The sequence below is a fragment of the Physella acuta genome, unplaced genomic scaffold, assembly GCF_028476545.2.
Source record: "Physella acuta isolate Inbredline_101_S28 unplaced genomic scaffold, ASM2847654v3 ptg000197l, whole genome shotgun sequence".
Classification (NCBI taxonomy): Eukaryota; Metazoa; Mollusca; class Gastropoda; family Physidae; genus Physella; species Physella acuta.
In genome coordinates, this window is record NW_026731716.1 from 492,588 (window position 1) to 518,632 (window position 26,045).

General features: G+C 41.2%; 1 protein-coding gene across 4 annotated transcripts in view; it reads left to right on the top strand.

Annotated features, from left to right (window-relative positions):
* Positions 1-26,045, top strand: part of LOC131936974 (uncharacterized) — an 86,656-nt gene that overhangs the window by 50,877 nt on the left and 9,734 nt on the right. Inside the window, exons 2-8 of one of the 4 annotated variants that reach the window (XM_059294119.1) lie at positions 7,806-7,931; positions 15,114-17,344; positions 18,612-18,782; positions 19,000-19,119; positions 19,319-19,503; positions 21,399-21,587; positions 22,529-22,709. In XM_059294119.1, the coding sequence (XP_059150102.1) occupies positions 15,149-17,344; positions 18,612-18,782; positions 19,000-19,119; positions 19,319-19,503; positions 21,399-21,587; positions 22,529-22,709 (3,042 nt within the window). In that variant the 5' untranslated portion in view covers positions 7,806-7,931; positions 15,114-15,148. Of the gene's footprint in view, positions 1-7,805; positions 7,932-7,978; positions 8,014-8,997; positions 9,162-15,113; positions 17,345-18,611; positions 18,783-18,999; positions 19,120-19,318; positions 19,504-21,398; positions 21,588-22,528; positions 22,710-26,045 lie in introns of those variants that run through there. The other 3 variants (XM_059294123.1, XM_059294121.1, XM_059294120.1) reach the window with 3 other exon arrangements.

The following is a 26,045-nucleotide window of genomic DNA, read 5'->3' on the forward strand; positions in this document are numbered from 1 at the left end:
TTGAGAAAAGGCTTTGAATTAAAGGGTTCAGACATTTTACATCACTCTTACCAAAATAGATTGCGATATTCCTAAAACTAGAACAAAATAGATCGCGATAGTCCTCAGACTAGAGCAAAAATAGCCTTACAACAAAAACTAGGTCTCCTGAAGAGGGAAGCAGGCTAGAGAGAAATCTCCAGTACTTGGTACTTGATAAATTTGGTTATTACCTGCGCGCAAGTAACAAGGGGGGAGGGGGGCACTGCTCACGGTAACGAGATGAGGGGTTGGGGGGGGGGGGTGCTGCTCACGTAATCACGCCAGTACGCTCACACCTTGTCTGACCTAGATTCTCTGTGTGTACGTCAGTGAGACTCAAGTAGGTAGGAAAAAAATCTGCAAGGTGAGAGGTGGGGGGGGGGGGGCAAGAGGAGGATCGCATTCTGAGAAGTTGTAAGGAATGAGGGGGGGGGGGGTAAGGAGACAACTCAGAAGTTGTGTTCAGGTTTGATTACAGTATTTAGACAAATTCACCAACTTTTAGCACCGTAGAGGTCCTACATTCATCATGTGTATTTAGAGAATACATCCCTACAAACATGGATTGCATTTTTATCTTATATTGGCATAAAGATTTGACATTTTCATCATTAACATCGACAAAAGCACAAATGATAACATGATTAACGTAAGTAGCGACAGATGAGGTGTGAGAATTAGAGTTCTATAAATAAGATGATTGGCAAACACGCCGAAAGTGTCTACACACATCAAAGTCAACCTTACAGGCTCATAACAATATTTAAAAGAAATGCTTAACTGTGAATACAGCATTTAGCTCAAAATACAACTTTTACCAAACCTATATGTATTAGTAGTGGAGGGTCGATGGTCATCCGGATCTGGTCAGTGGTAGTTGCAGGCCCCACTCTCTGGTCAGTGGTAGTTGTAGGACCTTCTCTCCACTCTCTGGTCAGTGGTAGTTGTAGGACCTTCTCTCCACTCTCTGGTCAGTGGTAGTTGTAGGACCTTCTCTCCACTCTCTGGTCAGTGGTAGTTGTAGGACCTTCTCTCCACTCTCTGGTCAGTGGTAGTTGTAGGACCTTCTCTCCACTCTCTGGTCAGTGGTAGTTGTAGGACCTTCTCTCCACTCTCTGGTCAGTGGTAGTTGAAGGCCCCACTCCCCTACTCTCCGGTCAGTGGTAGTTGTAGGACCTTCTCTCCACTCTCTGGTCAGTGGTAGTTGTAGGCCCCACTCTCCGGTCAGTTGTAGGCCCCACTCTCCGGTCACCAACCCATCCAATGTACTCACACTTCAGACACCTAATCCCCATTCCATGCTCTTTATATTCTCTAATCATACACAGGGGAACCAGTAAGAAATTAAAGTTTACAAGATTTTATTTAATGCAATTAATAAAAAGTTTAAGGCTGCTAATTTTTCGAAGTAATTAATTAAAATATATAGTTTATTATAGTTTAAAAGTTTATTTTGTCAAATGTAAATAACATACTATAAGTTAATAAAACCATTACAAGAGGTATTTAGTCAAACGTTAAATAAATTAATAGAAGGTTGACTCAAGTTTATTTTGTTAAAAGTAGTAGCTAAATCTAAATGTAGTAGTTAAATGTAGTAGTTAAAAGTAGTAGTTAATTGTAGTAGTTAAATGTAGTAGTTAAATGTAGTATTTAAATGTAGTAGTTAATTGTAGCAGTTAAATGTAATAGTTAAATGTAGTAGTTAAATGTAGTAGTTAAATGTAGCAATTTTTAAATAGTTGGTAAAAGTAGTAGTTAAATGTAGCAGTTAAAAATAGTTGTTAAAAGTAGTAGTTAAATGTAGTAGTTAAAAGTAGTACAACACTTATTTGGGATGTCTTTTCGTGACCTTTAACCCTCTTGAATACGTAGATGTGTGATAGTAGTTTGTCGCTATATCCTGGATTAGTGTGTTCCCTTTTGGCTGCTGTTTGCCGTGTTAAATTTATATTTAGAACATGTGTAGCTTTGATAGCGACATTTATTTATTTACATTTAAAAAAACGTGTTTATCAGACTGTTACGTAACTAGGTAGATCCATAGCGGGGTGATTTCACCCCCACCCAGCCTGCCTCGCTCCTCACTACGCCATTGAAAAGAGTTGATTATAAATATACAAAAAAGGGAGGAAATTACCTTAAAAAATTGCCTAAAAAATGTAAGGACGGTAATTCATCCGCGATGTGCTGTAGAGTTATCTAGTGAACACATTTTATCTGGCAACCTGTAGCAACATAAAATCTAAGATGTTTTAGCCACTTACAACTTGCTACTGAGAAAGTTTGTGTTTTAGCCACTTACAACTTGTTACTGAGAATGTTTGTGTTTTTGCCACTTACAACTTGTTACTGGGAAAGTTTGTGTTTTTGCCACTTACAACTTGTTACTGGGAAAGTTTGTGTTTTGCCACTTACAACTTGTTACTGGGAAAGTTTGTGTTTTTGCCACTTACAACTTGTTACTGGGAAAGTTTGTGTTTTTGCCACTTACAACTTGTTACTGGGAAAGTTTGTGTTTTTGCCACTTACAATTTGTTACTAAGAAAGTTTGTGTTTTTGCCACTTACAACTTGTTACTGGGAAAGTTTGTGTTTTTGCCACTTACAACTTATTACTGGGAAAGTTTGTGTTATTGCCACTTACAACTTGTTACTGGGAATGTTTGTGTTTTTGCCACTTACAACTTGTTACTGGGAAAGTTTGTGTTTTGCCACTTACAACTTGTTACTGGGAAAGTTTGTGTTTTTGCCACTTACAACTTGTTACTGGGAAAGTTTGTGTTTTTGCCACTTACAACTTGTTACTGGGAAAGTTTGTGTTTTTGCCACTTACAACTTGTTACTGGGAAAGTTTGTGTTTTTGCCACTTACAACTTGTTACTGGGAATGTTTGTGTTATTGCCACTTACAACTTGTTACTGGGAAAGTTTGTGTTTTTGCCACTTACAACTTGTTACTGGGAAAGTTTGTGTATTTGCCACTTACAACTTGTTACTGGGAAAGTTTGTGTTATTGCCACTTACAACTTGTTACTGGGAAAGTTTGTGTTTTTGCCACTTACAACTTGTTACTGGGAAAGTTTGTGTTTTTGCCACTTACAACTTGTTACTGGGAAAGTTTGTGTTTTTGCCACTTACAACTTGTTACTGGGAATGTTTGTGTTATTGCCACTTACAACTTGTTACTGGGAAAGTTTGTGTTTTTGCCACTTACAACTTGTTACTGGGAAAGTTTGTGTTTTTGCCACTTACAACTTGTTACTGGGAAAGTTTGTGTTTTTGCCACTTACAACTTGTTACTGGGAAAGTTTGTGTTATTGCCACTTACAACTTGTTACTGGGAAAGTTTGTGTTTTTGCCACTTACAACTTGTTACTGGGAAAGTTTGTGTTTTTGCCACTTACAACTTGTTACTGGGAAAGTTTGTGTTTTTGCCACTTACAACTTGTTACTGGGAAAGTTTGTGTTATTGCCACTTACAACTTGTTACTGGGAAAGTTTGTGTTTTTGCCACTTACAACTTGTTACTGGGAAAGTTTGTGTTTTTGCCACTTACAACTTGTTACTGGGAAAGTTTGTGTATTTGCCACTTACAACTTGTTACTGGGAAAGTTTGTGTTATTGCCACTTACAACTTGTTACTGGGAAAGTTTGTGTTTTTGCCACTTACAACTTGTTACTGGGAAAGTTTGTGTTTTTGCCACTTACAACTTATTACTGGGAAAGTTTGTGTTATTGCCACTTACAACTTGTTACTGGGAATGTTTGTGTTTTTGCCACTTACAACTTGTTACTGGGAAAGTTTGTGTTATTGCCACTTACAACTTGTTACTGGGAAAGATTGTGTTTTAACCACTTACAATTTGTTACTAAGAAAGTTTGTGTTTTTGCCACTTACAACTTGTTACTGGGAAAGTTTGTGTTTTTGCCACTTACAACTTATTACTGGGAAAGTTTGTGTTATTGCCACTTACAACTTGTTACTGGGAATGTTTGTGTTTTTGCCACTTACAACTTGTTACTGGGAAAGTTTGTGTTTTGCCACTTACAACTTGTTACTGGGAAAGTTTGTGTTTTTGCCACTTACAACTTGTTACTGGGAAAGTTTGTGTTTTTGCCACTTACAACTTGTTACTGGGAAAGTTTGTGTTTTTGCCACTTACAACTTGTTACTGGGAAAGTTTGTGTTTTTGCCACTTACAACTTGTTACTGGGAATGTTTGTGTTATTGCCACTTACAACTTGTTACTGGGAAAGTTTGTGTTTTTGCCACTTACAACTTGTTACTGGGAAAGTTTGTGTTTTTGCCACTTACAACTTGTTACTGGGAAAGTTTGTGTTTTTGCCACTTACAACTTGTTACTGGGAAAGTTTGTGTTATTGCCACTTACAACTTGTTACTGGGAAAGTTTGTGTTTTTGCCACTTACAACTTGTTACTGGGAAAGTTTGTGTTTTTGCCACTTACAACTTGTTACTGGGAAAGTTTGTGTTTTTGCCACTTACAACTTGTTACTGGGAAAGTTTGTGTTATTGCCACTTACAACTTGTTACTGGGAAAGTTTGTGTTTTTGCCACTTACAACTTGTTACTGGGAAAGTTTGTGTTTTTGCCACTTACAACTTGTTACTGGGAAAGTTTGTGTATTTGCCACTTACAACTTGTTACTGGGAAAGTTTGTGTTATTGCCACTTACAACTTGTTACTGGGAAAGTTTGTGTTTTTGCCACTTACAACTTGTTACTGGGAAAGTTTGTGTTTTTGCCACTTACAACTTATTACTGGGAAAGTTTGTGTTATTGCCACTTACAACTTGTTACTGGGAATGTTTGTGTTTTTGCCACTTACAACTTGTTACTGGGAAAGTTTGTGTTTTGCCACTTACAACTTGTTACTGGGAAAGTTTGTGTTTTTGCCACTTACAACTTGTTACTGGGAAAGTTTGTGTTTTTGCCACTTACAACTTGTTACTGGGAAAGTTTGTGTTTTTGCCACTTACAACTTGTTACTGGGAAAGTTTGTGTTTTTGCCACTTACAACTTGTTACTGGGAATGTTTGTGTTATTGCCACTTACAACTTGTTACTGGGAAAGTTTGTGTTTTTGCCACTTACAACTTGTTACTGGGAAAGTTTGTGTTTTTGCCACTTACAACTTGTTACTGGGAAAGTTTGTGTTTTTGCCACTTACAACTTGTTACTGGGAAAGTTTGTGTATTTGCCACTTACAACTTGTTACTGGGAAAGTTTGTGTTATTGCCACTTACAACTTGTTACTGGGAAAGTTTGTGTTTTTGCCACTTACAACTTGTTACTGGGAAAGTTTGTGTTTTTGCCACTTACAATTTGTTACTGGGAAAGTTTGTGTTTTTGCCACTTACAACTTGTTACTGGGAAAGTTTGTGTTATTGCCACTTACAACTTGTTACTGGGAAAGTTTGTGTTTTTGCCACTTACAATTTGTTACTGGGAAAGTTTGTGTTTTGCCACTTACAACTTGTTACTGGGAAAGTTTGTGTTTTGGCCACTTACAATTTGTTACTGGGAAAGTTTGTGTTTTGGCCACTTACAATTTGTTACTGGGAAAGTTTGTGTTTTGCCACTTACAATTTGTTACTGGGAAAGTTTGTGTTTTGCCACTTACAACTTGTTACTGGGAAAGTTTGTGTTTTGGCCACTTACAACCTGTTCCAACATAGAGATCTGGTCTATGTTTGTTACTAGCTAGAGGGCCAATCTGTGTGGATGTGGTGTGAGTGGGAAACTAAGTCTGATGATGGCTGATGGAACGGTGACCTCAGCTGTTTCTAGCGGGGATTTTATCCACCCACCGCAAGTTTCTGATCAAGAGAAATTATCAGCCCATGTATAGCCCCCCCCCCCCTCCCGCTCCTCATCTTCGTCAATGTTCACTTAACATATTCATATACATATTCATATATATATATATATATATATATATATATATATATATATATATATATATATATATATATATATATATATTACACAAACTAAACATGGATTCGTTGTATCAGGTTAACTATATAAACTAACACAAACTAACATGTATCAAGTAAACTATATAAACTCATCACAAATTAAACATGTATCTCGTAAACTCAGTCCACGTATGGATCTAACGGCCACGCTCGCAGATGGCGTCACATTGATCACGTGGACAATACGGATGTATCAATTAGCCTGACGGGATCGCACTTTCAGGACCAGGTTCCGGTAGGGGAGATAATGTCCCATCCATCATGCTGACGTCATCGCTCCAGTTGATTCACTTATTTATTTCTTTACTTCTGTTCTGCTTCCATACTGCTGGTCAGTGTTCAGGGCGGGGGAAGATGTGGGGGCAGGAGGGGGGGGGGGGCTTTATAGCTGTCCAAAGAGAAATCAAGTTCCACAAATCTTAAGCTGGGATCCATCCGGCACACACCAGACCAGGGCGACCTAAATAAATAATTACCGACATCAAAGACAGCCGGCTCATAAATCACTTTGAGGCTCATTGTTTATATATGTTTGCTCCACAGCTTTAGCGGTATAATCCAACAGCTTTGAAGCTTACTGTTCGGGATTGTAATGTAATACAGTCTTAGCAGTATAAAACTAGTAGCTAGGGGTGCAGTCAACGTCGGCTGTATGATATTTATTATTTAGAGACAGCGTACAATACTCATGTCGTCTAAATACTAACGCTTGTTAAACAGTCGTTTGGCTGCCGGCAGTTATTGAATGTTGCCGGCAGCAACTTATTGGTGCCGGCAGTTACTGATTGAAACCGGCAGTTTTTGCTCGAGGCCGGGCGTTTTTTGATTGGTGCCGGCAGTTGTTAATTGTTGCAGGCAGTGATAGATTTATGCCGGCAGTTATAGATTAAAGCCGGTCTGAATCCCAACAGCTATTTATTGATCTTGACCTGTTGCCGGCAGTTATCGATTGATGGCGACAGGTCATAATTACTTAGTAACAACGTGAATAATTAAAAATGGTCAAGTTATAACTGTCTCATCAACTTTATCGTGGCAATGGTGATCATGCTATAGACTAGTGGTCAGTCAGTCTAATACGGTAACATGGCATAGACTAGTGTGTGGTCAGTCTAATACGGTAACATGCCATAGACTAGTGGTCAGTCTAATACAGTAACATGCCATAGACTAGTGTGTGGTCAGTCAGTCTAATACGGTAACATCGCATAGACTAGTGGTAGCCCAGTCTAATACGTCAACATGCCATAGACTAGTGGTCAGTCTAATACGGCAACATGCCATAGACTAGTGGTAGGCCAGTCTAATTCGGCGTGTTCAGAGTTTAATTCTAATCCCCTAAAAACTTCAAACTTAACTTTAATTGATCTTGTAAAACTTTGATTTTATAAGTAAAATAGAAGTTTCTCGATGGGAGAAGGATGGGACGGATAAGCCGCGATGTCTTATCTGAGGCCGTTTGTCATGGAACCACTTCTACAAATAGAGGCCCAAGAATTACATGCTATCGAGCGACATAAAATCCATCTCTTTCAATGTAATTCAAAGGTAACGAAATATTCAATGTAAGCACAATATATATGAAAGAAAATATATTACGGTGTATCGATTTAACGATAATACCTATACTCAGTAGACCGATCGGAATATTGTGGCAATCTATGAGCGGTGTTCTAAGAATAGACATAATAAAACCGATCCCCCCCTCTTACTCTGGAGACGATGATGTAACGAAGAGCATACAGCGCCCTGGTGTAATGTTTGCACGTACCGTGTTTTCTCAGAGCACGGCCCAGCACCAGTGTGAGATGTGTGAGCTTAGTAAAGTGCGAGAACACTCCGAGTCGATGTCTAGGTGAGCACACTACCGCCCCTGTCTGCGTGTACGGCGTCACCTACAGACCAGTCACGTGAGTACTGCTTGCTTCTCTCGTGTACACACTCACCACTGTCACCTACACACCCTGGACTACACACTGACAGGCTACACAGGTAATTAGTCTAAGATTGGCCGTGCTCCAGGTGTGAACACGGTGTGTAGAATACCTGACACGGCACGGAGAAGTGTGACTTCTAAGATAATGAACTCACATGCGATCCAAAATGGCGTAACATACCTGCGACTTTTTGTTTGATTTACTAGTGTATTGACAAGTTTCTTATATGTTATCAAGTTAGTAATGAGTCTAAAGTTTCTTATTAAACTAGCTGTTACCCTACTGTTAGCTCCAGATTAACTCTCACGCGCATCTGTTAGCTCAATATTAACTCACACGTGCATCTGTGAGCAGGTAGAGCCGGTTGAGAATTTGGCCCAAGTTAGGTCGTGTCAAATATTTGTTTGCAGAAATAAATTTTTAACACGATAAATCATAAGGGTGAGTGCTCAATTTTTTCCCGTTCAGGATATTCTCTTCTGTCACTAAACAACGCAGTACCTCAATATTACCTTAATTCACTAAACAACGAGGTACCTTAAGTACGTCTACAGCCACCCCTATTCAGTGAATGTTGTGCTAGATTGTTCTATAATGACGATCTTTAAAAAGTAAAGCCGTTTGTCTACTATGCAATAAGAAATCAACGTTGTAGTTATTTTATTTCAAGGAATATACAAGCCATACTATCACTATACGACATGTGATAACTATTATTAGAATTACTTGAAAAATTAGATGTTATGGTAACATCCGTTTGAAATGCTTCGGGGTACTTAAGGTAGCGAGGATGTGTGCGCGTGTGTGTGGAGCGGGGTGGGAAGCCTATTAGAAGTGGATTCAAACCCCAACCCACCCTATCACAAGCAAATCTCAACCCATCTGCCACTTAAAGTTTCCGTCTGCAGATGGGACTGACATGAGTTCAGACACACCGCGAAATGTTATCGTGTGTACTGTGTAGATCTGCGTCCTGCTTCATTTACCCGTTTTTTTTTTCTACACAGAAAGGATTTTTTAAATTAGATAACTATGTGAATTAGCACACATTTTTATTATTCAAGACTTCAAATTGATGTTTGTAATGTAGCAACAAGAATTGAAATGGATGTTTGTAATTTAGCAACAAGAATTCAAATGGATGTTTGTAATGTAGCAACATTGTATTTTCGCTGAATTGAAGGAACACGCGTATAAACAAAGGTGTGTATAGGTAAATAAATGATCACGTGGGTAGCCTAGGGGTCAGAGGGGCGTGGCTTCTAGATCGAAATGTTTCCTACGTTTTGTGTATAGGATTCAAATTTCGTAAACATATCACCCGCCCCCACTCCAGATAAAGCACTAGGGGGCTAAAACGTAGGCAATTATTTATACAGTTTGAACAGCATTTAATCTGTAAGGCTGTACACAATTCTAAGAAAAAACAAATGAAGAAGGTTAGAAATTCAGCTTTGTTTTGTTCTGTCATACAGTTAAACCCGTACACTTCCTCTATTGTGAGCCGGTTAAACACCGTAGTTTTGTCATCTAGTTAAACACCTACTTCCTCTATTGTGCGCCGATTAAACACGTACACTTTCTCTACTGTGAGCCGGTTAAACACCGTAGTTTTGTCATCTGTTTAAACACCTACTTCCTCTATTGTTAGCCGGTTAAACACCGTAGTTTTGTCATCTGTTTAAACACCTACTTCCTCTATTGTGAGCCGGTTAAACACCGTAGTTTTGTCATCTGGTTAAACACGTACTTCCAGTGGCGTAGCCAGGATCGTCTCAAGGGGGGGGGGGTCCAATTTTTATCCGGGGACAAACTTTCGATTTGCACCCCCCCCCACCCCTCAAACTTTCGATTTGCACCCCCCCCCCCTCATACTATATATATATATATACCGAGGGGTCTATGGGGGGGGGGGTTATGACCCCCTCCCTAACCCCCCCTGCCTACGCCACTGCGTACTTCCTCTATTGTGAGCCGGTTAAACACCGTAGTTTTGTCATCTGTTTAAACACTTACTTCCTTTATTGTGAGCCGGTTAAACACCGTAGTTTTGTCATCTGTTTAAACACTTACTTCCTCTATTGTGAGCCGATTAAAAACCTTTCGTTTGCAGCATTGTTGACAGCCCGATAGGGTAGGGGTAGGCGAGCTAAATTGATAGAAAGGTCAAAGAGCGAATATGCATCTCTTGCGTCTTAGGGGAATTCTTTCCACACAGGAAAACACTGCGGCGCTTCTTACCGGCTTTTATCGTTGGAGTGCTGCACATACAGAGTGGGGAGGGGGGGGGGTGGAGTGCTGCATATACAGAGGGGGGTGGAGTGCTGCACATACAGATTGCAGTGTTCTCAGTGTTTTAAAGGCATCTGACCGGGGTGTTCCATCCTCCCCAGAGCATCCACCCCCACCGGACAGAAGAGAAAAAAATATGGGTAGAAAATATAATACTCTAACCAGTCTACACCCCGGAAGTTTCAAGTGCCCTCCCCCACACTCGGAGATAAATATCTGAAAGAAACCTTGTTCTCTAAAAATCCTAGTCGAGGCTGCGATATGATTAAAGTCAAACATCTACAATAGTCGAGGCTGCGATACGATAAAAGTCAAACATCTACAATAGTCAAGGCTGCGATACGATAAAAGTCAAACATCTACAATAGTCAAGGCTGCGATACGATAAAAGTCAAACATCTACAATAGTCAAGGCTGCGATACGATAAAAGTCAAACATCTACAATAGTCAAGGCTGCGATACGATAAAAGTCAAACATCTACAATAGTCAAGGCTGCGATACGATAAAAGTCAAACATCTACAATAGTCAAGGCTGCGATACGATAAAAGTCAAACATCTACAATAGTCAAGGCTGTGATATGATTAAAGTCAAACATCTACAATAGTCAAGGCTGTGATATGATTAAAGTCAAACAGATCTACCAATGGCCTTTCAGACCGTGTGTCCCTGTATGTGGTAGATGTCAATGACCAAGCTAGATAATTATAACAACCCATTCCGATTTTATTTTCGTTGCTTAAAAAAATGGCTCCACTACAGATGGAATTATAATACGACTATATATGGCTACATATGTATGGCTACATCTGTATGGCTACCCTTGTATGGCTACATCTGTATGGCTACATCTGTATGGCTACCCTTGTATGGCTACATCTGTCGCTACATCTGTATGGCTACCCTTGTATGGCTACATCTGTATGGCTACATCTGTATGGCTACATCTGTATGGCTACCCTTGTATGGCTACCCTTGTATGGCTACATCTGTATGGCTACATCTGTATGGCTACATCTGTATGGCTACCCTTGTATGGCTACATCTGTATGGCTACATCTGTATGGCTACCCTTGTATGGCTACATCTGTATGGCTACCTATGTATGGCTACCTATGTATGGCTACATCTGTATGGCTACATCTGTATGGCTACATCTGTATGGCTACATCTGTATGGCTACATCTGTATGGCTACACCTACATGGCTACATCTGTATGGCTACATCTGTATGGCTACATCTGTATGGCTACCTATGTATGGCTACATCTGTATGGCTACATCTGTATGGCTACATCTGTATGGCTACATCTGTATGGCTACCTATGTATGGCTACATCTGTATGGCTACATCTGTATGGCTACATCTGTATGGCTACATCTGTATGGCTACATCTGTATGGCTACATCTGTATGGCTACATCTGTATGGCTACATCTGTATGGCTACATCTGTATGGCTACACCTGTATGGCTACACCTGTATGGCTACATCTGTATGGCTACATCTGTATAGCTACATCTGTATGGCTACATCTGTATGGCTACATCTGTATGGCTACATCTGTATGGCTACATCTGTATAGCTACATCTGTATGGCTACATCTGTATGGCTACATCTGTATGGCTACATCTGTATGGCTACACCTGTATCGCTACATCTGTATGGCTACATCTGTATGGCTACATCTGTATGTCAGTGACAATATAACCCGACTGGATTAATTGGCCGAACAACTTGTCTTATTGGACACAAAACAGTGTGGGCAAAGGCCGCTGTACTGTATACGTAATGTGGCATCGTTGGTATTTTTTCTCTCTGAACTGGTAGAGTAGGTCACTTAGGCGAGGGCTGGGGTAGAGTAGGTCAACTATTACTAACTGGTGGAGGGTGTAGGTCAACTATTACTAACTGGTGGAGGGTGTAGGTCAACTATTACCAACTGGTGGAGGGTGTAGGTCAACTATTACCAACTGGTGGAGGGTGTAGGTCAACTATTACCAACTGGTGGAGGGTGTAGGTCAACTATTACCAACTGGTGGAGGGTGTAGGTCAACTATTACCAACTGGTGGAGGGTGTAGGTCAACTATTACCAACTGGTGGAGGGTGTAGGTCAACTATTACCAACTGGTGGAGGGTGTAGGTCAACTATGACCAACTGGTGGAGGGTGTAGGTCAACTATGACCAACTGGTGGAGGGTGTAGGTCAACTATGACCAACTGGTGGAGGGTGTAGGTCAACTATTACCAACTGGTGGAGGGTGTAGGTCAACTATTACCAACTGGTGGAGGGTGTAGGTCAACTATTACCAACTGGTGGAGGGTGTAGGTCAACTATTACCAACTGGTGGAGGGTGTAGGTCAACTATTACCAACTGGTGGAGGGTGTAGGTCAACTATTACCAACTGGTGGAGGGTGTAGGTCAACTATTACCAACTGGTGGAGGGTGTAGGTCAACTATTACTAACGGGTGGAGGTAGTGTGCGAGGGCTGGGGTAGAGTAGTTCAATTATTACAAACAGTACAAATGTTCATTAACAAACGAGAGAAATGTTAAGAGGAAGCAAAAGTGAAATAGCCCTTTCTGCCTCCCCGTCGGTCTTGCCCCTCCCACCCCACCTCATCTTCTCATCCCTTCGTGGTCCTCGCCTCCCTCATTGTCCTATCTCCCCCCATGGTCATCTCCTCCCCCTTCATGGTCCTATCGCCCCCCCCCATGGTCCTATCGCACCTAATTGTCCTCTGAGACTGTTGAAAGCAGTGTTAAATCAGGTCAAATGTTTGTTGTGGTTTCACTGCATCACACTGTTACAGTAGCTCCAATACCACGTCAGTGTGTGATTACACCGCTTCAGTTCATTAGAGTTAATTATGTCACGTGACTAACCTCTAAGCTCAACCAGCTATCAAGTTTCTAAGCTCCCACAATGCCGCTGATAACTGTGAAAATAAACGAAAAGACGTTCCAACGTTTTCTTTTTTTTACGTTCGAAATTTAATTTTCCTGATCAAATATTTCTAGCCAGAAAAAAATGTCCTCATCTTTTGATTAAACTTCGATTATTTTTTTTAGCTCTGCTGACTGGGTCACAACTGCAGCTATAAAAGCACTACATCTGGTGCAGGGTGGGGGAGGTGTAACGCTACACTGAGTCGCTTGTCTGTTGTGCTTCCGCCTAGAATTAGCACTTAAAATAATTGGCTTCAAAGTGGAGTATTTGATTGATGTGGCGTACGTATGTGGTTGCCAACTATTTTAAAATCCGTCACAGACAATGTTTTTATAACCTTTCAAAAATAGCGATCAGGATTGGTATCTTCTGGGCTAGTTAAAAAGGGTTTTTGAATCTCTAAACAATGAATCAATGGCGAAACTCGTGGTTTATTTATTGATTGTATACATGGTAGCTGGTAGCCTTAGTAACCGAGGTAGCTGGTAGCTGTGGGTGCTGGTAGCCTTAGTAACCTTGGTGGCATGCACGGAACAGAAGATAAGCCGTGAAAAGAACGTGCTTATCAGACGACTGATACTAAGCAGAAGATTTGCAGATTTCAACCAAATATGTGATCTAATTCTCTGGGTCTGGTTTGTCGATTTTATCTGAACCTAAGTAGTCCCATACATGTATTGGCCAGAAATAGCTCTAGATTTAAATATCCATTTATTAACCACTTCCGTCCTGTTTTAATGTGTGGCTAATGTAAACATTGCATTGGTCACTTAACATCGTCGATCGTTGAGGCAGTTACAGGGACCTCGTCATTAGCATAGTTGTCATTGATACTTGTGAGACCTCGCCATTGGCACAGTTGTCATTTGTACTTGTAGTACAGTTACCTCGTCATTGGCACAGTTGTCATTTGTACTTGTAGTACAGTTACCTCGTCATTAGCACAGTTGTCATTTACGCCAGTAGAAGGAGAAGGACCTAACGTCATCTGTGGTTTAGAAATTAAAATCGGTTTACAAAGCATTAGTGCCCGATTGAAACACGTCAGCCCATAGCGCATCTGTCCAGGAAAATACCTGTTTAGTCTAAAAAGTATAAAAACAGGCACCTAATTCGTAATGTTTTACGCAAAAGTATCTAAGTCGAGAGGGTCTAAAATGATAACAGAGGAATTAGCATTAAAAAAGTACGAAAAGCTGTAAAAACATTTTTTTTCTGCAAACCAGTAGTCCGGGTTTTCGAAAATAGAAGAGGCTAGCAATATGTGTGTGTGGGGTGGATGGGGGTGGATGGGGGGGGGGGGGGGCTAGGAATACATGTGTGGGGGTGAGGGGATGGGGTGCTAGAAATATGTATGGGGGAGGGGGGACTAGTTCTATGTGTGGATGGGTGGGGGGGGGGGGGCTATGAATGTGTGAGTGAGGCTGAGAAGGTCGGGGTGAGGTTAATACCCCACTGACGTTAGACGAACATTTATTGTGATTGATAGAATTTAAAGCCTTTACATAACTGCTGATTCGTTGACCGACTTTTTTCTGGTATCAACAAGATGCTGAGACAAATGTAGGTTACAAAGTGCCATCCATCTTCCACAGAACGTGTAGACACGTAATTTGTACTCACCTAAGCTCGCGTGTCTTTAAGTTGAATAATGTTAAACTAATTAGCTCAAATTGGCCTTTTATCTATAGCGTTGCTTGTCTTTTTTAGCTGGGAGAAACGATGTTTAAATTTGCTTAAATGGTGTTTAGGCATTTGTCCGGGGAACACTTCATCATTTAAATAAATCATTGCTTCGTTAGCTATTAAAATATTGCCGTGATGCTGATGCCCCTAATACATTAAGATGTAATCAAGTATTGAAGATTTGTTTTCCTACATTATTTACATATTTTTTTCTGCTTTCAGCGATGTGTAGAAAGCGGTAATGGGCCATCCACTCGATGGACAGCGCCCAAGGCCGGGGGGGCCGACAGCCTCAGACTAGTGCCTCGAACAAGCGTGTCCCTGACCTTGACCGCAGCACTGTCAAGGACGGAAAATCCACATCTAAAACCAGCGCCCATGGCGGCGCCACGACGCCCTCCAAGAGCTCCCCCTCATTTCTCAGCCCCAATGACGCCATGGGGCTGGGCGACGTGGTGTCGCGTCTCAAACAGCAGGGTGGGAGCCCTAAGCCCCGGCGGACAAACGACGTCAAATCTCGGCCCAAGTCGTCCAAGGATGACCCGCCCAAGAAAGCGAAACCAACAAAAGACGAGCCTACACAGCGAACGAAATCCTCCTCTAAAGACGGCACGCTCTCCAAATCTAAAGGCGACAAGAAGACAGGCTCGAAGGAAAAAATTCTTGACGAAAAACCCTCCCGCAAAAGCAAAGAGTCTCAGAGCGCCGACACCTCCAAGCTGCAGACACCGAAAAACAAACGCCGGGCTCGTAGCGCCTCAAGACCACGTGACACCCCAGCAGACGGGACTAAATCCCCCGACCCCGGCGCTACAAGCCCATCCAGCCCAACCGGTGGGTCAGGTACGGACAGGCGGGCGTCGATTCCAGTTATTCGGCTGTCGCGTGAAGATAGCAAAAAACAATCTGTTATCTGTGAAGACATCCCGGACTCGCCGAAATTCAAGCGCCGGCTGTCCGTCTTGTCGCAGGCGAAGATCGCCTTCGAGAAGGTAGCGATGGCTGTGACGGACGCCGAGACGGTGACGGTGCAGGACAGGAGCAGACCCGTCAAAGACAGGAAGACCAGATCTCACTCGGCTCCCAGGGAAATCAACCCCGAGCGCGCGGCCAAATCCGCGGAGCTCGCCAAAAAGAAATCGCACTCGAAAACTTTGTCACGTGACCTGAACCACGACAAGACGCCGCTGACCGAGGACGACGGAACAGCATCGACAACTATGCAGCAATCTAAACAGCAACATCGGAAGACGGACGTCAAACGGAAAGACGCGCGCGTTGAAGGGGAGATTTCCCTAGAAGGCGTCTCCACGCCGGATTTGTCCAAATCGGCCTCCACGACAGCGGCGAAACCATCTTCTTCGAATCCTTTAAAACTCCTGCACTCCATAACCCGGCCCTCCAGTCTTGCATCCTCCTCCCCCAGGCAGACCACGCCCTCCAGGCCCAGGAAAAAGTTTTCTAGAGGTCATATAGACCAGGATCCCTTAGAAGTAGACTATGAAGTGTTGGACGACCGAGTCACCAGCATAGAGCCCCGGAGATCAGTCCCTAGTGTAGAGCCCCGCCGCTCCATCCCTTATGCTGAGAGCCACAAAACAGCGGCTGAAGAGCCTCTGTTGGCCAAGCACAGGGAATCTATCTCAAAGCAGGGGAGGTTATCAAAAGATCAGGAGTACGTTCAGCCAGCCCAACGGCCGCAGTCCATCCCCTATGTGCAGACCTTCCCCCGCACGAAGCAACAAGAGACGGAGCAGCGCCCGGCGTCCCAGATGTACACCTCAGCTACCATGGACCCGATCAAAGCTAGAAAGGCCACGACGCCGTCCTCCAGCGATCGCTTACGTTCCTACACGAACCAGCTGAGCACGCCCGACTCGGCCTTCTCCCCGCTCTTCAAAGTCCCCAGCTCGTCTTCTTTCACGTCATCAGACGCACGTTCTGACGTCTGTCTAGATCTTCCAGATGTTGCCGACCCGCATGTCAGCGACCTTCACCTTCGGGAAGCGGAGCGAGATCTGAAGGTGAAGTTAGGGTTCCCCAACGCTCCATACAGCCGTATCGTGCACTACACCGACTCCAGTCTATGTTTAGCCATCCTCTCCGCCATTCTTGTCTTCTTGGTGTCCTTCGTCCTGGTCTGGCCGCTTCTCGTCATCATCCTAGTCATCGTGCCGGTCGTTGTCCTCCTCAAAAGGTTGTGTAGCTGGTTGTGCTGCTGCGGCCCGACCCTGTGGGGGCGCTGCTGTCTCTGTTTTTGCCACACCCACTTGACCAGTTCGGAGTTGATGTGGTTGGGTCGAGGGTCTGGCGCTGGTAACTCTGTGGCGCAAAGCCTTATGGTCCTGCAGAAGGGTCTCGACACCGACCGCATCCGGAACTTAATCGACTCGCGACTGCTCTCGGTGGAGAACCGACACGGACACAAGATCTACCCCAGGTTCACACAAAAGGTAGGCACTCTTTTATCTACACCTTAGGGAAGAAAATTGGTCTCGCTAATCATGCCTGCCAGATATGATAATATAAACATTTGATTTTTAGATTCTAGAAATGTTAGACTTTTACCTGGATTATAATTGATCTGCACCTGTATTTTTATCTCCATTTTTACATATGTATTATGATTTGTCGTTAAAATTAGTCTTCAATATAATCGTTTTTTTTTTCGTGCATAATGATGTTGGATTGGTATTTTTACAATGCTAGACTTAAAAAGCCACCTCCCCCCTCCCCCGACATCCCAATCTGACCTACTTTTAACTGTGATGTCACGTAACAATACGTAACAATCGTGCACTAATTCACATATTACCAGGCTCAAGTGATTTATACCTATTTATAGACTGTCCTTTAACCAGTCGTGTCTCACTGTTATCTGGTAGCCGTAACAGTATCAAAATGAGACTGACCAACCTGACCACACGTAACGGATGGTTGTTGTGATGGTCATTAAGCTAACTTTGTAGATTGTGTTTATTTTTTATTGGTAGCCAATAGCTTGATCACACTATTATATCTTCAAACACAAACAACGATATTAAAGCCAGTATTGTATTGATCTTAAAAAGTGTTGAGTTTTGTCCTAAATCTTTTGGTCAAGACACTATTAAAGTTGTGTTACATTTTTTGCTCATTATTAAACTGTAACAAGTAGACTACTTGGGTTGTGTATGCGGTAAAGTATTTTCTCCTACTTACACTTTGTGTGTTGTTCTATTGTTTGCAAGTGTTCCCATAATTAAGTAACATTTAATGAAATTTAATTTTTAAACTATTACATACAGGAACGGGCAATTATCTTTGATGCAGGTTTAAAATGTGTATGATGTCTTAATTAGTTAAATGTCTGTAATTAAAAGTCCTACGATTACAGTTTCGGTAAACTTAATTCCCTGTTAATATTGATATAGTTCGGCCAACAAACATTTGGTTTGGGAATCTTTCTTCACAAGACAGCACTACTAAAGCCAACATATTAGAGTGTGTTGCAACACCAGAAAAGATTAGAGGCTATTTTTTATTTCCAAACGTGTCTTGACAACAACAGCTTTTCGAGTTAGATTTCACAACACATCTTATGCTTATAATTTACCGTCTATGGTGCAATAAATGTATGTCATTAAAATGCAGTTATGAAAAACATGAAAACAAAACAGTGAGCTTATTATTGGACGAAAGTAAAAAAAAAATGTTTTTGAAACAAAATATGTTCGATAGGTCGTGCCATTCTGCTGTGGCCAAGCTTGGGTGGCCGACAGACACTTCATCCTGGCCAAACATGTGTACAACATGCCGGGGTACATCGAAACACTGGAGGATCTCCAGCAATTTATTTCCAAGATGGCAACTCAGCCCCTGTCCTTAGACCACCCTTTGTGGGAGATACAGGTGAAACTTTCTTGCAATCCTATACCCAAATTATATATATATATATATATATATATATATATATATATATATATATATATATATATATATATATATATATATATATATATATATATATATTTCTCAATGGGTTACTGGTGTCGTGTATATTTACAAACAACCGCCAAACAAAACAAGATTTGACCTTTTGAACTAACCTTCCTACCCCCCCCCACAGGTTTTACACAACTTCCGTGAGCCCCGGGACACGGTCCTGTTGTTCCGTATGCACCTGTGTATGACAGACGGAGTCTCCATTGTGCATGTGCTAGAGAACGCCCTGGTGGATTCACAGAAGGTGATGTAACCCGTATCTCCATTGACTCAACAAACGCTTTTCTTAACTTGAAAAGTGTATTTGCTTCAAATAAATAATTCCACCTAATGTTTATTAGGGGATAACATTCTTTTATGTATGACACACAAATTAGACCGGCACTAGTCAGACGACATACCCCATGTACTCACCCCCCCCCCCCTCTTGTTTATCCCAGCAGACGACACACCGGAAGTCGACGTTCAGCTCCGAGGCGTCCAACACGTCACCGTTCAAGGTGATGTTCTCCGGGCCGGTGACCTTCTTGTCGCGGTACCTGTTCAGCGGTCAGGACGTCAACCTGATACACGGCCAACACGTCCACTCGTCTGGCGAGATGGTCGTGGCCTGGTCGGAACCTTTCAGGTGGGTTGTTTTAAAGTCAATCACAGAGGTGGGTTTTCTCAAGTCAATCACATAGTTGGGTTGTCTCAAGTCAATCACAGAGTTGGGTTTTCTTCAACTCAATCACGGAGTTGGGTTCGTTTGGCTGGTGTAAGGCTACTATGTTGGGTTGTTGTTGCTCTTTTTTTTTTTTGCCGTTATGTCAAGCTTTGTGCCAAGTTTTGTGTTAAGTTTCATGTCAGGAAGTGTTTGTCGAGCTATGTTTTTATGTAGGCTGTTATGTTTACTTTCTTAACCTTAACCAATCCACGCGACCTGAAATCTAAGTTATCTAACCCTGTGACTCTCACTGTACCCGTGCGATCAAAATATTTTAGAATTAAGTCCTGAGTATATCATTCTAAAAATGTCTCGTTTTTACAGTGGTTACTCTGAGATCCTATTTCTGAACACCAATGTCCAGGCTAAAAACGTTAAAATACATTTCCTATTTGAACTTATGTCTATTTAAAAATAAGTCCATTCATTAAGGCCAATATTCAATCCAAAAAAAAACCTCCACTAAAGACCAATGTCCAGTCTACAAATACCCTCACAAATACCCCCACTGAAGGCCAACACCCAGTGTGCATAAAACCTCCACTGAAGACCAATGTCCAGTCTACAAAAACCTCCACTAAAGACCAATGTCCAGTCTACAAAAACCTCCACTAAAGACCAATGTCCAGTCTACAAAAACCTCCACTAAAGACCAATGTCCAGTCTACAACAACCTCCACTAAAGACCAATGTCCAGTCTACAAAAACCTCCACTAAAGACCAATGTCCAGTCTACAAAAACCTCCGCTAAAGACCAATGTCCAGTCTACAAAAACCTCCACTAAAGACCAATGTCCAGTCTACAAACACCTCCACTAAAGACCAATGTCCAGTCTACAAACACCTCCACTGAAGACCAATGTCCAATGACCAACAAAAACGGCACACTGCCACTTCTACACTGACTGACCTCTAACCCCAGCCGCCGTCATTCTCATCTCTCTCCGTCGAGTGTTCGATTTATTTTCTTTACATGCTGATGCTTCAGTTTTCCCCAACAATCTTTCATCTGTCTTTGATCTACCAACCGCTAATCGAATTGTTTTATCGGGCTCCTTTTGATAAGTGCATAACCCCGTTCTCGCTTATCTGCCCTCTCTATCCCGTGTTTAATATTATATTTTTCAGACAATAATTATAAATCGAAAAAGAAATATTACATTTTTAGTATCTTTTTGGAAACAGTGCGATCCACTTTTTTTTGGTTGCTGGGGTTTTTTTTTTAATTTATTATTATTTTTAAAAACGAGGTTATTTTTTTTTAAATTAATTTTTGTTGACGAAATTGGTTTGTTTTCATTATACGAGCCATGTCACCTAGTTGTGAAACTACAAGGAGCAAGTGCTAAAAGGTGGCCCGCCTCGTACTGTACTTTGTTCTTTGCTATGAAAATATTCTGAGTAGTGTAACTAAGTCTGTCTTTGGTTCGGACGTAAATTTTCCGTTGGCGTTATCCTAATACTTGATGGAAATTGGGATTATTGTTTAAAGTACGCACACATTTTTTCACAAACTCCCCAAAGACGGCTGGGTACAGTGCTTACCATGCTATCCCTTTAAAAGTCCATGTCGTACTAACTGATGTCATCTACTCCATCTGCCTACACGGAGCACCACGTGTGAAGATGATGTGTCGGGACATGAACCTAAATATTTGTGTTCAGATGTCAGTTTTTGTGGCGATGTTTCGGGACATGAACCTAAATAGTTGTGTTCAGATGTCAAGACATGTGTCGGGCCATGAACCTAAATATTTATGTTCTGATGTCAGTTTTTGTGGTGACGTATCGTGTTATAAATATTTGTGTTTCTCCAGCCTGAGCGCGGCGATGCGCGTCAAGCAAGTTGTCCGGTGTACCCTGAGTGAGCTCCTGCTGTCCATAACGGCCGGCAACATCCGCACCTACCTGCAGGTGAGCGGCATCACCCACCCTTTCAACGTCAAGTGCGGCCTGCCGGTGGACTTCCAGTCTATGGACGGGGGTGCTCTGGATATGGAAAACAAGTAAGTTTTTTGTATCTTTGTAATGTATTGTTGTGACAGCACACGTGGGATGATTTGGTAAAGAAATACACAGAAGTTTGTTCTAAAACTTATAACACATTCGTACTAGTTCCACAACCCTCCACCGTCTTAACCAACCACACCTATTGTGATATGAGATACCCTGTGAAGTCCTGGACACCCCAATGGTGACTTCACTAAGCAAGCCTCACTGGTGGTGCGTTTATTAAGTAAATCCAAAAGTGTTTCCACCGTGCCACATGTAAGAATTATTTCTTTCTTAACTTACGTTAATCCATCGAAAGCGCAGCATAGTTCCTGAGCCATGTATGACAAAAACTTCTAAAAGCAAACACTCCTTGAGAAGTTGTTGATGACTAGCCAGCTATAGGAATGAACACCACGTTGATCCAATAACGCATAATTCACAATAGCTTAAAATAGAGAAAAAAAGATATTTAATTTTTATTTTTAATACTGACAGCCAACATTTTCTAAGTGGGTGCTAGATCTACGTCTAAACTCGCGTTATCTTCCAATGCCCTCAGAAGTGTCTTTAAATGATTCCGGATATTGAAAATGCAACTGCTATAATAATAAGCCAGATATCTCTTTTTAAAATGCGTCTATTAAATCATATCGATCTACCAAACGAGACAATAGGGTATACCGATGAACAGTAATAGACTTCCGAAAATAGGAGTGTTAGGTTGTTAGTTGTAATCTCAAATATAGTTTTACGGTTGAAATTAATGTTAGGCGTATTGCAGGACTAGGGTTAGGTATAGGGTTAACATTGACATAAGCAAGACATGTGTATTTAGTAAACTACCAGTAACCTAACAACACCTCTTTTTAAAAAGATTCTATTATTGTTCCACGTATAACAAATACACCCCGTGAGTAGAACAGCCCCCACTCACACTGTCCACCTGTTTCAGGTACGCCATGGTGGTCTTCCAGCTGCCCACAAACACAGAGGGCACCATCCCCCGCCTCTGGGAAACAAAGTACAAAATGGGAGAGTTCAAATCATCAGCTGAGGCAGCGATCATCAGCGGAGCAAGATGGCTGACGTATTGTTTACTTCCGGTCTCGTTCTTCCAGCAGTTGTGGCGCGAGGTATGTAAACAAACATTGTTGTTAGATTTTCTACAATCGTTTTATTTAACGGTATTATCGCACATGTGGGGGTAATATTTCAGTGGGGTTTTTCGTTCATCTACGTTTTATTATTTATTGAAACTAATACTCACTACACATCGGTGTAGGTAAGGGGTAATAAACAGTGTTTCTTTCAGACTTTTTTCTCCGGTGTTGGGGGGGGGTGGAATGAAATTTCCGGGGGGGGGGGGGGGACACTGTTAAAAGTATATTTTCTATATAAATTCCATTTTGTTCGGGTAGGCGGTAGACTTTCTTTGAAGAGATGCCCGGAAGAAACTCTGGTAATAAAACTGGGTGTGTATTTAGCATGAAACTACTCAACAGACCCTGCTAAATGTGTCACAAATACTTTCACAAAGGGTGCAATGCTGACAGCTTTTCTCACAAATTGTATTAAATTCTCTAAAATTCCAACTTCCTACTTAAATGCTTACAGTCGTATGTGACTGGGAGACCTGAATGACAATACGTCAAAAGAATATCTCACCACGAACTGTCATTACGGCCGATGATCGGCCGTAATTCCCCTTTCTGTGGTGTTACGGCCGACTAAATCGGCCGTTATTAAAATCGCGGTTAAAAATGCGAATGAATAAATATACGTTGGTTAAGGGGAAGTAACTATTAAAAAATGAATTTCCTTCCTGTTTCCGGTATTGGAATGCTTTCTGTTTGTACATGAGCTTTGATTTTCGTTTTAAAACGGGAGTGAATATTTTCTCAGTATTTTTACTATGAAAATGTCGGTCTAAAGCCGGAGATCGTCAATCTAGATTAGAAAATAGCCTTAGATCTTCTTTATATGATTAAATACAGTGAGAAAATAAAGAGATGACTAGACATTCATGTTTGTGGTCTTTATTTCAGTAATAAGATATTTTAACGAAGTGACTACGCGTCTCGCAAAGCGTGGCCCCTAAAGAATAGACTACGCATCTCGCAGGTTTAATTTGCCATCTTGTAATTGAAAATGCTTACTTTTTACCTTTTCATCACATCCGCTGTGGTTGAGTCAACAGTGTGCCAGCTGTAATCTGAAGTTCATTGACCCGGAGTTCAGAGTTCGAACCCGGGGTTAGCTAGATTTTTACTTTCTCGTATATACGAAGTATAGAGAAAGTATTGTAATCGTGCAAAAAAAAAAAATCGAGATTTTTACAAATCTCAACGTTTCACACCTCACTGATACGGAAAAACATAATTTTGCAATCTTGTCCGTATGTCTGTGTGTGTGTGTGTCTGTGTGTCTGTCCGTGTGTAAACACGATAACTTGAGTACCGTTACAGCTAGGTTGATGAAATTTCATATATAAGTATTTTATCAAAATCGTAGATCCGTATCAACTTTTGAGCGATTTCCGATAACCGGAAGTGGTACTTTTCCTACTTTGAATTTTTCAAAAGCCTATAACTTGAGTACTATTTCAGATAGATAAATGAAATTTCACATGTAAGTAAAAGATCTAATTCTCTACCTTCTGTTAAATTTTGAGTAATTTCCGTTGACTGGAAGTAGTAATTTACGCTACTTCCGATTTCTCAAAAAACTAATGTAAATTTTTAAAGTACTAATAATATTGCGCACTATTATACGCGTTTTTATTCGGCGTTTGCTTGGTGCGCAATGTTTTTTTTATGAGATTCTATTCTATTTTTAAAAGTTTAAGTATTTAAAATGGATTAAAAATCATAACTATATCCCCAGTTACCATCCCCTGTTGTTTTATATAAGAATATTCGAGAAAGTTTAGGGGAGATCACTACCGGTTTATTTTTTTTCATATTGAAAATATGACGTAGACTATGATTCTTTTTTTTTTAAATAAAATTTCCAACCATCGTCACTGGCGTGATTGCTTGGCTTACGTTTACTATCCCGTGAGTGGAAAATCCCACCACGGCCCACGGTGTCGCTGTGTGTTCAGCAGGCCTAAAGCATACGTCATAGTCGTTCACACGAGATCGTCTGTCTTCACCTCTCTCTTCCTCCCCCCCACCCCCCCCCCCCTCCTCTCCCCCCTCCTCTCCCCTCCAGCAAATTGAAATTTTTTTTTAAGTTCACATAGGATAAATAATATAGACTTAGATCTACTATCACGGATGCTAGATAGCTAGGCCTAAAGGTTAAAGGACAGTTTGGTTTAGCTAGGTTGCTGCTAGATCTAGGACTATCTAGGCCCATCTGACCTCACAAACTTTCCTTGACACTACACTGTACTGTTTTTTTTTTTTTACAAGTACTATATCTAGACTCTTAGGTGTTGAAATAATATAAATACACTTAAACTCGATCTAGATCTATGTCAACATTAAATTGTTACCACGAAAAAAAAAATCGTTTTTTTAGATCGCGTGCCACCTAGGGTAAAGATTAAGCGTAACGCGGAGCGAACTGCGCAAAGGCGGCCTTACGCGTCACGCGGAGCGAACCGCGCAAATGCGGCCATATTTTAATAAAAAACTAGATTTATAATAATGAAAATGCATGCCTTTTTACTGTAATTCTTTGAATGATCGCAAAGTAAAAGTCATGAATGAAATAATTCATACAAAATCGCTTTTCAACATTAGTTTATAAAACTATGTATTATCTAAAACTAATGACTTCTAGTATCTAAAAATGTAGTTTCTATGAGACTTGGAATTTTTTTGGGGGGTTTTAGGGAGGGTTGAATACAGAAGTTGAGTAGTCAAATTTTACTCTTCTTGTAAATGTCAAGGTCACTATCAACATACACAAAATAAAAACAAACTATTTGTGTATCAAAAGATTCCTTGTCCAATATACTTTCAGAAAATGTATACATGTAGGGGTCTCTGATTTCATTCAATACTAAATTTTGACAATTTTATCAAGCATACGAAAAACTCTAAAAATGCCCGAACGCCACAGACTAGTTGCACTTGACAGTTCGTGGGTTAAAGGATCGAGATAAAGATTTTAAAAATAACCACTCTAAGTTTTTATATCAAACATAAACAAGGACAGCAACGACTCATCAGCACTGGTGTAGCACTGAATTAGAGGCCTTGTAAGCGTAATGGTGAAAGGACGCTTTGAGATTGTCTTTGCTTTCAGACCGGAAACACGCCAAACCCGTTTCCGGAATTTCATAGTTGAGTTTATTGACGTATCTGGCCGGCGAGCTGTTGGTTCATTACTACAAAGTCTGTCGAGCCGGATGCTTTGATAGTGCGCCACAACTGACGGCTTGTCCTGGGCTTGTCAATAAAGTTATCTATAAATAGGAGAAAAAAGGGTAAAAAACGTCATTTTAAGGGGAAAAGGGG